General features: G+C 41.5%; 1 protein-coding gene and 2 long non-coding RNA genes across 7 annotated transcripts in view; 2 read left to right on the top strand and 1 right to left on the bottom strand.

The window, feature by feature from the left end:
* LOC135101667 (uncharacterized) overlaps nt 1-2,592 on the top strand; it is a 4,013-nt gene extending 1,421 nt beyond the window's left edge. The window contains exon 2 of the long non-coding RNA XR_010269358.1: nt 2,220-2,592. This is a non-coding gene — a long non-coding RNA (uncharacterized LOC135101667). The remainder of the gene's footprint in view (nt 1-2,219) is intronic.
* Nucleotides 2,585-12,500, bottom strand: part of LOC135101660 (probable E3 ubiquitin-protein ligase HERC4) — a 23,558-nt gene continuing 13,642 nt past the window's right edge. Inside the window, exons 2-12 of one of the 5 annotated variants that reach the window (XR_010269348.1) lie at nt 11,530-11,629; nt 10,210-10,360; nt 8,436-8,508; nt 7,351-7,503; nt 7,100-7,263; nt 6,632-6,810; nt 5,803-5,985; nt 5,346-5,427; nt 4,777-4,971; nt 4,106-4,189; nt 3,553-3,607 (exon numbers count right to left, since the gene is read on the bottom strand). Coding sequence is in view for 1 of the 5 variants with exons in the window: in XM_064005971.1 (XP_063862041.1) it covers nt 2,859-3,020; nt 3,476-3,607; nt 4,106-4,189; nt 4,777-4,812 (414 nt within the window). In the remaining 4 variants the exon portion in view is untranslated. Of the gene's footprint in view, nt 3,021-3,475; nt 3,608-4,105; nt 4,190-4,776; nt 4,972-5,345; nt 5,428-5,802; nt 5,986-6,138; nt 6,303-6,631; nt 6,811-7,099; nt 7,264-7,350; nt 7,504-8,435; nt 8,574-10,209; nt 11,630-12,500 lie in introns of those variants that run through there. The other 4 variants (XR_010269347.1, XR_010269349.1, XR_010269346.1 and 1 more) reach the window with 4 other exon arrangements.
* LOC135101669 (uncharacterized) lies at nt 2,940-3,654 on the top strand. The gene is made up of 2 exons (XR_010269360.1): nt 2,940-3,078; nt 3,196-3,654. It is a non-coding gene; the product is annotated as an uncharacterized LOC135101669 (long non-coding RNA).

The following is a 12,500-nucleotide window of genomic DNA, read 5'->3' as shown; positions in this document are numbered from 1 at the left end:
CTCTTTCTTGCCCCCATAGGTTACCTTGCACGTTGCGAAAGAGACAGGGAGGGAGAGAGAGGGAGAGGGCATGGGTGCATTATACCTTCCTCCCTTCTTAACCTCCCTCCCTCTCTCTCTCTCTCTCTCTCTCTCTCTCTCTCTCTCTCTCTCTCTCTCTCTCTCTCTCTCTCTCTCTCTCTCTCTCTCTCTCTCTCTCTCTCTCTGGTTATAAGTTCGAAAATAATTTATCTTAAATAATTACTTTTTTTTTATTTATTGTTTTTATATTTGCGAGTGTGTGTGTGTGTGTGTGTGTGTGTGTGTGTGTGTGTGTGTGTGTGTGTGTGTGTGTTTGAGGCAGTGTTACCGTAGTAGTAGTAAGTAGTAGTAGTAGTAGTAGTAGTAGTAGTAGTAGTAGAAATTCTTGTTTTGAATCTCTCTCTCTCTCTCTCTCTCTCTCTCTCTCTCTCTCTCTCTCTCTCTCTCTCTCTCTCTCTCTCTCTCTCTCTCTCTCTCTCTCTCTCTCTCTCTCTCCTATACACACACACAGAAATCTTGTTAATATGCCATTAGAACCATAAAAACACACTTGAAAACCCGCGTCACTTCAGCTACAGCCATTTGAATGTAGGAATTTTGTTAATCTGTCGCTAGAACCGTAAAAACTTCCTTGAAAACCTGCGTCACTTCAGCTACAGCCATTTGAGTGTACAAATTTTGTTAATCTGTCGCTAGAATCGTAAAAACACACTTGAAAACCAGCGTCACTTGTGCTAGAGTCTTTTGAGTGTAGAAATTCCGTTAATCTGTAGCTAGAATCGTAAAAACACCCTTGAAAACCCGCGTCACTTGTGCTAGAGTCTTTTGAGTGTAGAAATTCTGTTAATCTGTCGCTAGAATCGTAAAAACACACTTGAAAACCCGAGTCACTTCAGCTACAGCCATTTGAGTGTAGGAATTTTGTTAATCTGTCGCTAGAATCGTAAAAACACACTTGAAAACCCGCGTCACTTGTGCTAGAGTCTTTTGAGTGTACAAATTTTGTTAATCTGTCGCTAGAATCGTAAAAACACACTTGAAAACCCGCGTCACTTGTGCTAGAGTCTTTTGAGTGTAGAAATTTTGTTAATCTGTCGCTAGAATCGTAAAAACACACTTGAAAACCCGCGTCACTTGTGCTAGAGTCTTTTGAGTGTAGAAATTCTGTTAATCTGTCGCTAGAATCGTAAAAACACACTTGAAAACCCGCGTCACTTGTGCTAGAGTCTTTTGAGTGTAGAAATTTTGTTAATCTGTCGCTTGAAAACACCCGCAGGTATTTTGAATAAGCGTTTAGGCAAATATTTCGCCTCAGATCTCCGGTTCTCAGCATTTTTTTTTTTTTAAGTTTGTCATGTTTTTTTTTTTTTCCTTTAAAATTTGCGTTGTTTTTTTAAGTATATAAGTGCCACCAAGCTCATTTGAATACACGTGCCCCCCCTCTCTCTCTCTCTCTCTCTCTCTCTCTCTCTCTCTCTCTCTCTCTCTCTCTCTCTCTCTCTCTCTCTCTCTCTCTCTCTCTCTCTCTCTCTCAATAATAATATAATAAGGCTTTTTTTTTTCTCTCTCTCTCTCTCTCTCTCTCTCTCTCTCTCTCTCTCTCTCTCTCTCTCTCTCTCTCTTTCAATAATAATATAATAAGGCTTTTATCTCTCTCTCTCTCTCTCTCTCTTTCAATAATAATATAATAAGGCTTTTCTCTCTCTCTCTCTCTCTCTCTCTCTCTCTCTCTTTCAATAATAATATAATAAGGCTTTTATCTCTCTCTCTCTCTCTCTCTCTCTTTCAATAATAATATAATAAGGTTTTTCTCTCTCTCTCTCTCTCTCTCTCTCTCTCTTTCAATAATAATATAATAAGGCTTTTATCTCTCTCTCTCTCTCTCTCCACTTTTTTTCTTTCACTAATAATAATATAAGGTTTTTCTTTCTCTCTCTCTCTTTCCACTCTTTTTCTTTCAATAATAATATAATAAGGCTTTTCTCTCTCAAGATTTCCTCTTAACCCTCTCTCTCTCTCTCTCTTTAATTTAAACCTAGTTAAACGTAGGTACATTATCATGCGAAGGTACATTATCAGGTGAAGGCGCACTGCCACGTGCAACCTGTTTTAGGGGTGTGATACAACACAAATATAAATATAAAGATATATATATACATATATATACATTCTTTATGGACTTGCGTTAATATTGTTAGCAGGAGGGTTGGGAACGAGCCCCTCCAGTGGTGTGCTGTTAACTTCACGTCCTGGGTATCCATCCCCCTGATATGAGGGACGGAGGACGCGAAGACGTTCCACGGTCTGGAGACTCACCCCCAAAAGGTGGGCCGGTGTTGGCTGGAGCGGGAACGCGGCACTTCCACCGAGTCACCACCGGATGACACCGTGGAGCTTGCTGATGTGTGTGGCAGCACAGGACATCCAGGAGAGGGCGGAATACTCTAAATAAGGCCGTATCTGGCCCTTGTAGAGCAACAGCCTCCCTCTCATGTCCAGCAAGTTGGCCACCCTCCTCTCTCTTTCTCTCTCTCATTTTTATAGTGATAATAATAAAAGTTACCTTTTTCATTTTCTTTATTTCATTCATTTTTTTTTGTAACAAGACTAAAAAATATACTCAATTTGATAATAATAATAATAATAATAATAATAATAATAATAATAATTCTGTAAACTATTACATATATTTTCTATTAATTTCTATATATTCTATTTTCTTAACAGGCACTTCCTCCCACACACAAGGTCACTCTTATCCAACTCACACAGCCTCCCCCTGACCCCCTCACACCCTTCAACACCCCCTCACACCCCGTCAACACCCCCTGACACCCTCACACCAGGCCGAACCCTTCACTCTGCTGTACGGCCTGTAGAAGTTTGTATTTCAGCTTCTCTTTGGTGTTGTATCTTGGCAGGTTGAGTTGGGTGATGCAGGTGTGTGCGACCGGAAGGAAGCTGTCGTCTGCTGTGCTTTGGATCATCAACTTGAGTGCCTGAGAGAGAGAGAGAGAGAGTTTATAAGAGAAAAAGAAAGAGAGGGAGAAAATATTGGTGTGTGTGTGTGTGTGTGTGTGTGTGTGAGAGAAAATACAATAAATTACTATTAAATTTATTATTATTATTATTATTATTATTATTATTATTATTATAAATTTATTCATATTTCAGAGGAATGACTGAGAAGAAAGGAAGGAAGGAAGAGGAGGAAGGAAGGAAGGAAGGAAGGAAGGAAGGAAGGAAGGAAGGAAGGAAGGAAGAGAAGAGGACAAGAAGGAAGAGAAAAGGAGGACACTCTCTCTCTCTCTCTCTCTCTCTCTCTCTCTCTCTCTCTCTCTCTCTCTCTCTCTCTCCCACAGACCCACAGGATATCCCCCCACAGGATGTTGACAAACCCCACAGTCACTCCCCTCAGCCCCTCTCTCTCTCTCTCTCTCTGTCTCTCACCTACCTTCAGGCCCAGAATAGGAACCCTGTCAGTGCCCATCAGGAATTTCAAAAACCACTTCTTCTGCTCCAGGGAGAGTTTGTGAAATACTTCCCAGAACGTGCGTATGACCGGGTGGTCTGGGAAACATTCGCCCTGGAAACACCGACAGAAATCAATAAACGGAAGGATATTAGTGTGAACGGTGTGTTTATTTACATTCCTGCGGTGTCGTGTGGGAGGACTGGGTGAAAACAGACAGTAGAGGAGGTGGGAAGGGGAGGACTGGGTGAAAACAGACAGTAGAGGAGGTGGGGAGGAGAGGACTGGGTGAATAAAGACAGCAGAGGAGGTGGGGAGGGGAGGACTGGGTGAATCAAGACAGCAGAGAAGGTGTGGATTGTGTTCTACAGGAGAGAATGAAAGGATTGGATAAATATTTAAAGAGAGAGGCAACAAAAGATTAGAGACATGAGGAAGGATTGGAGAAATATTAAAAGACACACACATACACACACACATCTTGAAAAACACTTCCAAACAGCCTTTAATGCTGACAAATCCTTGAAAAACACACAAAAAAAATATATATATACAAATAAACAAATAAACATATGTAAACCAAACCTAATTAGTCCTGCACCTGGTTCTCACCTGCCGAGTGGCGTCACACCTGAGCAGCAGCATCTTGGCCTGAGGGTCGAACAAGAATGGATACTCACAGAACAGGATTGGACTCTGTAATGTAAAGGATTGGATTAGTTAAAGTTGTTTTTAAGGGTTGAAGGGGTAAATGAAGAGTTAAAAGGTGTATTTAAGGGTTTAAGGAGGTAAATAAAGGGTAGAAGGGTGATTTTAAGGGTTTATGAGGCTATTTAAAGGTTTGGTGTCTTTTAAAGGATGTTTTCAAGGGCTTAAGAGAATAAATAAAGGGTTTTCAATTTTTAAAGGGTGTTTCTAAGGGTTTCTCAGTTAAAATTAAAGGAAATGTCGATTTTAAAGGATGTTTTTAAGGGTTTAAGAGAATAAATAAAGGGTTTTCAATTTTTAAAGGGTGTTTCTAAGGGTCTGTCAGTTAAAATTAAAGGAATTATCAATTTTAAAGGATGTTTTTAAGCGTTCAACATTGAAAGCTCCCCAAACACAGTCACCCATTCACAAACACCCCCAATACACACACAAACACCCCCAAACATGGTCACCCACCTCCCAAACACCCCAAAACACACTCAGACACCCCAAAAACACACCAAAACACACCCAAACACCCCAAAATCACTCAGCCACCTTCAAACACTCCCACACCCCCACACACACACACCCACCTCCCTCCTGGACATCGGGTGAAGCCTGCTGTTCATCCAGTTCAAGTAATCATTCCTAATATCAATTTTCTAATAGCAATTTCTGGGATGTAAAAGTCGTCGTAGTTCAACCGCCCCACTCGGCAGCCGGCTTGGAAGTTCAGACCGTGGACCAGGGACAACAGCCGCAGGGAAGACACAAGGGCACGCCGGTCTCTGTGTGGTGTGGGTAGGTTAGGTTAGGTTTGGTTAAGATCTGGTTGTGGTAGTGGTGGTGGTCTGAGTGCTTGTAAGTGATGTGGTGGTGTTGTAGATAAGAATTGTTGTAATAGTAGTAGTAGTAGTAGTAGTAGTAGTAGTAGTAGTAAAAGAAGAAGAGGAGGAGGAGGAGGAGGAAGAGAAAGAGAATGAGGAAGAGAATGGTGGTAGTAGTAGTAGTAGTAGTAGTAGTAGTAGTAGTAGTAGTAGTAGTAGTAGTAGTAGTAGTACACAGACAATTATACTTCTCTCTCTCTCTCTTACACTCAAAACACACACACACACTCTCAATGCACACTCTTACAAACCAACTCTCTCTCTCTCTCTCTCACCTCAGAGCTACATTGGTGAGCTGAATTCAGTATTTGTACCACCACATTCTTGTACAAAGTAACCAGCCTTAGTGTAAAGTCCCTTGGAAGAGAGGCAAGCCAGAGAGAGAGAGAGAGAGAGAGAGAGAGAGAGAGAGAGAGAGAGAGAGAGAGAGAGAGAGAGAGAGAGAGAGAGAGAGAGAGAGAGAGAGAGAGAGAGAGAGAGAGAGAGAGAGAGAGAGAGAGAGAGAATTAATTTTTCTCCTCCAAAAATATACTTAAAACACACAAATCAATAGAAAAACAAAGAAAAAACACCAAAACACATTTAAAACACCCCAAAACACCTTTAAAACACCCCTAAACACACTCAAACACCCCAAACACACCCAAAACACAACCAAAACACCCCCAAACACTCCCAAAACACACTCAAACACTCCCAAACACACACATACACACACACAATCCAACTCACTGAACACCTCCGCCATCTCCTTGTCAAGCTTCAACACTCCCTCAGCATACGGCGTTTGGAGTTTGGCCGTTTGTTTAGGGTCAGTGAAGTCCTTGTACAGGGGAAGGACATAACAGCGTAAGGCGTCCTGGCTGGGGGATGCGAAGGAAGACTCTTGGCCACGTTTTGAATGCCAGTACGAACCTGTGGACGTTTGGATACGTTTGGATTAGCTTGGTAATGGATCAGCGGACGCTTGTGAGATTCTGCGTGTGAAATGCCAGCAGGTCGGTTTGTCCTGTTTTGTCCTGGGAAACCTTCAGTAAAATGCAGTGAAACGCACACAAACGCACGCACTCGCCACTTCCTGGATGGTCTCCCTTGCAATCCGGCCAATCTGAGCCACACAGTCCTCAGCCAAACGGTAGTCCAGCCCGTGTGTGTGTTTGTGTTTGTGCAAGCCAGCAAGCGTGAGGGAGCTGTTCCAAGCGCACACTGAGGCAAACACTGTCTCTGTGTACCTGTGTTTGGAAGTGGGTGAGTGAATGAGTGTAAACAAACGTGGGGATGGTAATATTGTTCGTTCGTTTGTTTGTTTGTTTGTAAATAGATTGATATGACACAAATGTAAACAAACACAAAAAATACAACATTCTGTCGCTGAAAACATAAAAAATAAATTATATAACACAAACACACAAATACACACAGAAACACACACACACACACACACAAATCATACCAAAACACACAACACACTCCCAAACACACACAAAATATACCATACTCGTACCACACCCAAACACACACACACACACACACACACACACACACACACACACACACTTACGTAAACAAATCGTCATCAATCATGTCTTCTTCCTCAATTGACAGAAGTTTCTTAATCATATGTTCTTGAATTGTGAGAGAGAGGGCATTTGGTCGGGGTAGGGGAGGGCTGCAAAAGTCCTCAGCACCCCCACTCTCCCTGCTGACGGTGGCCATGCTGACGTCCCCCCCAGCGAAGATCTGGGAGAGAGAGAGAGAGAGAGAGAGAGAGAGAGAGAGAGAGAGAGAGAGAGAGAGAGAGAGAGAGAGAGAGAGAGAGAGAGAGAGAGAGAGAGAGAGAGAGAGAGAGAGAAATTGTTGTGAATTATCTTCTTCTTTTGCTAAGTTATATAAATAGATTATCTTTTTTCTTCCTCCTCCTCCTCATAATCCAACATCCTCCTACAAATCCCACTGTTCCTCCTCCTTCTCCTCCTATTCAAATCATCTTCCTCCACCTCCACCTCCACTACCACCACCACTACCTCACCTGCCTCAAACACACACTGGGGCTGTCCTCCTCTGCATAGTCTAGCAGGCTGGCACCCCTGGGGACAGCCATGGGCACACTACCACTTGAGGTAATTCCCTGCTGTGTGGAGTCTTGGTGCCCGGCTGCCCTGAGAGCCCCTGGTCAAATGCATACACGTGGCCCTGTGGGAGAGAGGTCAAGTCAGGTCAAGTTAAATTAGGTCTCCCTTTCCCTCTCTCTCTCTCTCTCTCTCTCTCTCTCGCTCTTACCTGCGAGGGGATGTAGACCAGGGTATGACCTCTCCCGCAGGCGACCTGGCCGACCTCTGAGCCACACAGGTCAAGCACAGTGCGAGGAATGGGGCAATTATCTGTCGTGCCGTGACCAAGCTGCCCACAGCGTCCATACCCAGAGGTCCACAGCTGAGGAATAGTGACGTTAGGTTAGGTTAGGTTAGGTTAGATAAGGTTAGCTACCAAATACACTTCAGCCCAACATCTCCACTACATCCCAACCATTCCACAACACCCTAGTCATCCTCTCTCCTTTCCTAGCCTTCCCATCTATCTGCTCAGTATCTCCACTACTCCAGACAACCTCACCAATGAAAAAAAGACTACAATTTTTATGCATGAAGGACAAGTGACCTATGACCCAACAGTGACCCACAGTAATCCCACATTGACCCACAGTGACCCAACAGTGACCCACAGTGACCCACAGTGACCCAACAGTGTCTTCACCTAGAACTGTGGAGTGTACAAGTGCCCAGCTGACACGTGGAGGTGCAGGTGTCAAGGCTAGGTCACATTAGGTCACCTGAACAGAGAGTGTAAGGGGGGTGGCCTGGTGAAGGGAGGGGGGCCAGGTCAACCCTTAAATTGTGTGTAATAATGAAAATAATGATAACAGTGACCTCTCTCTCTTTCTCTCTCTCTCTCTCTTACGTTAGGTTAGGTGTTTACTTGGCACTTTGGCCTGTACTGAGGTTCCCACACTGCCAAGGGCGGCGAGGGGGGCGTGGGGGGGGAGCACAGGGGCACATCCAAGGCTGCGTCAGAAAATTTAGTGATTCTTTAAAGTGTAAACAAAACAATTCTCTTAAAACTACATTTATCTGGTAACTATGCACACACACACACACACACGCACTCACACATACACACACACGCACACATACACACACACGCACACACACACATTTAACTAGGGAGAGGCGTCACTGGCTGCACAGGGAAGCAATTTAAGTGGTCTGAAATATCTTACTGGCGTTGTGTGGCGCCATCAACAAAGCAACACCATTTCTCAAGTAAATAAGTATTATATCTAACTCAACACCATCTCAGGCACTCACCTTCCTGTATCTGGTGGTGTGTGCGTGTGTCTGTAGGTGTGGAGGAGCCCTTGAAAGCCAGCACCTTGTACACCTGGTTAAACATAAGATGCCTGGCCTGTAGATCCACGTTTTTGGCGCGACTCTGTGGGCCGTCTCACTTCCAAGGGAGTTTTTTTGTTTTTTACTAATTACATTGGTTTTTATATATATATATTTATCGGTTTTCTAGGTTATGATGATTAATAAAGGTTATATTATTCGTTTTGCATAGGGTTTATCTTATACTAGTATTTTAAGATACCACAAGTTATAAAATCCCACATCTCTAATCTTTGCCTTTTTTTTCTTATTTACGCTACTTTTCCTTAATATTTTCCGGTATAAGATAGTCTAAAATACTTAAAAGACTCCGTACTAGTTGTTTATTTATCAAAAGTAACCTCAATTAGTGAATTATAACGCGACCGTCCCTGTCTCAACACTGTACCATTATACAATGTTGACATCCTGAGGACTGTCTAAGAAAAATGCAAGAAATTTAATTCTCTTCCTCTTCCTCGTCTTCCTCACCCTCATCCTCCTCTCTTCCCCTTCCTCCTCTGGCAGAAAAGGGATAAGAGGAGGAAGTAAACGAAAATAAAGAAAGGAATAAGGAAATACTGAATAAAGAAAGAAATAACGAATAATATGATTTAAAACTTTGTCCCTGTTATTTTCCTTCATTTAAATCCTATTCCTCCTCTTCTTTCTCCTCTTCTTCCTCATAATCTTCCTTTCTTCTTCCTTCTCAACATTACTCACCATTTTGTGGTTGTAAATGAAAGATTTATATATCATCTTACGTACATTTTCAACACACACACACACACACACACACACACACACACACACACACTGTATAAGCATCTGTACAACGAAAGACAAGGCAACACACACACACACACACACACACACACACACACACACACACCAGAAACACCTAGAAACACAATTTTACTCCCAAAAACACCTAGAAACCCAAAAAACACTTAAAAAACACTTAATTTCCTTTCAAAACACCGCAAAAACACTAATTTCTAGCCAAAAAACACTTAAAAAACACTTAATTTCCTTTCAAAACACCCCAAAAGCACTCATTTCTTGCAAAAAAACATCGAAAAACACTTAATTTTCTTTCAAAACACCGCAAAAGCACTCATTTCTTGCACAAAAACAGCGAATAACACTTAATTTCCTTTCAAAACACCCAAAAAACACACATTTCTAGCCAAAAAACATTTAAATAACACGTGATTTCCTTTCAAAACACCCCAAAAAAACATACATTTCTACCCAAACACACTGAAAAACACTTAATTTCCTTTCAAAACACCCAAAAACACACATTTCTAGCAAAAAACACTTAAATAACACTTAATTTCCTTTCAAAACACCCCAGAAGAGACACACACCTACCCAAGGACAGCGAAAAAACAACAATTTCTACCCAAACAAACTTGAAAAACACCAAAATCTAAAAAAAAAACACAAAAAAATATAAAAAATATATAAAAAAAAACATCCCCTGCCTTTTTAAAACGCCACAGAAACGAAGAATTCACTTTAAAAAAACACTGAAAGCACGACTATTCCCTTTCAAAACACCAAAAACTCTCACTATTCCAAAATGCCTAGAAAAAAATTGCGTATTTAACTCAAAACACTTCATCTTATATTACAAGGCTGCTACATCACCACCACCACCACCACCATCACTACTACTACTACTGCTACTACTACTACTTTTGCTTACCTTTTAAAACGCTGGAAATTCAGTGAAAATCTTTTCTTAATATTTCTTCTTTTCCTTCTCCTCTTCCTCCTTCCCTTCCTTCTTCTTCCTCCTCCTTCTTCATTTCTCCTTTTTTCCTCCTCTTTCTATTCTTCTCTATGCATGAAAACAGCTGGAAAATATAGGAAATAACACTAAACACTGATGGAAGGGCATTGGGCGGTGGGAAGGTCCAGGGTCTCGGTCCCCGGATGAAGGCAGCTGATGACGTCACGTCCGCCATATTTACGTTACGCAAATGATTTTGAAAATGACCCCTCGCAAAAATGGAGCTAGGCCGGAATGCTTTACATATTATGAAAGGGCATAATTTTAAATATATTTTGGACATATAAAAATATTCCAAGCTTCAGTAATAATAAAGCTATATTTAAATAACTATATGAAAAAGTGTTCGAACAAACACGATAAAAAAAAACACTCCAAAGTCCACAAATCTCATTTCTCACGAACACAATACACTTTAAAAAATCGAAACTATTTTTACAAACAATCAGAAGTTAACCGGAAGCTGAAATAAATAAATAAATAATTTATAAATGTCGACTTTTTGAGTTTTCAACGGGTCTAAAACCCCTCTAAAAGTCCACCTATTTCACTCAAAAGCATCATAACATATTTAAAAAACAATAAACGATTTTTTGAGCCCATAAAATCTTGCCTAGCGGCTGAAATAAAAAATTATGTTTGGCGGTATGAAAAATTTAACGGCAAACAGCAACACTTATTTACGCTGAAACAACCTCATAATCGACATGTTTCCCTTAACACTCGCACGCAAAACACTCAAAACACCACCAAATATTTTTACAAACCATAAAATCTTAGTTAAAAAGCCTAAATATATAAGTTAAGAAAATAGAAGGAATATTGGAACCGAGGGTAGACTCTGGCAATCCATCATGGCGGCCGCGGGAGGGCTGGGAGGGGGCTCAGATGAAAATAAGGTTGGCTATCTCTCTTTCCGTATTATTTGTGGTTGTTATGAAGGTTATTTCTCTGTTTTCTGGATTAATTTCAGCTGTGTGTATGCGTGTGTGTGTATATATGTGTGTGTGTGTGTGTGTGTGTGTATATATCTATGTGTGTGTGTCTGTGTGTGTGTGTGTGTGTGTGTGTATGTGTGTCCGCCTCTATTCCATGATAAATAGCATTATATTCTCTCTTCTCTTCTCCCCTTTTGCTATTAAGTATCAAGTATCTTCCAGGTATTTCCAGTGTTTTCCAGGTAGTGTCGTAGGTTGAAGCCAGACCTCTGCTACCTGTCACTACTAAACTCACCTTAATTGACCTCCTGTGCCTCTGTGGTCCCGTTCCCTGGTGTTTAAATGAAAAGAGGACACACACACACAACCGCACTGCACGGTGTTTCCCAGGTACACTGAGGAAGAGAAAAAAATAAATAAATCTGCTGTCTCTCAATATTTATCGTAATTTACAGTGTTTTGTTGTGTGAGGAGCAGACTACTGGGGTGATTTGTGCACAGGTAAGTGGCAGTAGGTGGATGAGTGTGTGTAACGAGTGTATTAATGTGTGTGAGGGAAATAAAGGGGTGTGAGGTATGACGGGCCAGCCTGCCGCAGCTCACCCCTGGCCTGTTAAACCTTCCGTCAGACTTAAACTAGGCAGTGGCGGTTAGGTCTGACCAGCGGACATGAAAGCATAGTCATGTGGCTCCATTCACTGCCACGGGTGACTTATGGTGACGAGAAATAAAGTAAATAATTGCTAATATATACGGACGTCCGGATCATCAGTCTGCTTATATTTTTTAAAAAGTTGAATTTTGGCGGGTTTTCATTTCACGGAAGAGTTCATTTGTTAATATTTCGTCATGCGGGTTACGTTGAAACTAAATATTACGAGTATGACTAAATAAAAAGCCGAAATAATGTTAAATAAATAAATAAATAAATAATGAAGGTATCGTGGGTTGGCAACACTTCCGATGTAAACAAAGCTGATCACGGGTCCGGAGGCAGGCAAGAAGATAAAAATAATAATAAACGAAGGAAATAGAGCAAATAGGACGACAGCAGGCAGAGAGGGGCAGGAGAAGTAGCAGAATCAGGGAAAGGCGTATTGGTGCCAGTAAATAAGGTGAGAGCTGTAATAAGGCTGGTAAATAAGACAATAGATAATTGTGAGAAAATATTAGTTTTGTATATTAGGTAAGTGTGTGTGCGTGTATATATGTGTGTGTATGTGAGAGAGAGAGAGAGAGGTTGGCATTCAGTCAGTCAGTCAGTCA

The sequence above is a fragment of the Scylla paramamosain genome, chromosome 6, assembly GCF_035594125.1.
Source record: "Scylla paramamosain isolate STU-SP2022 chromosome 6, ASM3559412v1, whole genome shotgun sequence".
Lineage (NCBI taxonomy): Eukaryota > Metazoa > Arthropoda > Malacostraca > Decapoda > Portunidae > Scylla > Scylla paramamosain.
This window is presented reverse-complemented; position numbering and strand designations above follow the sequence as displayed.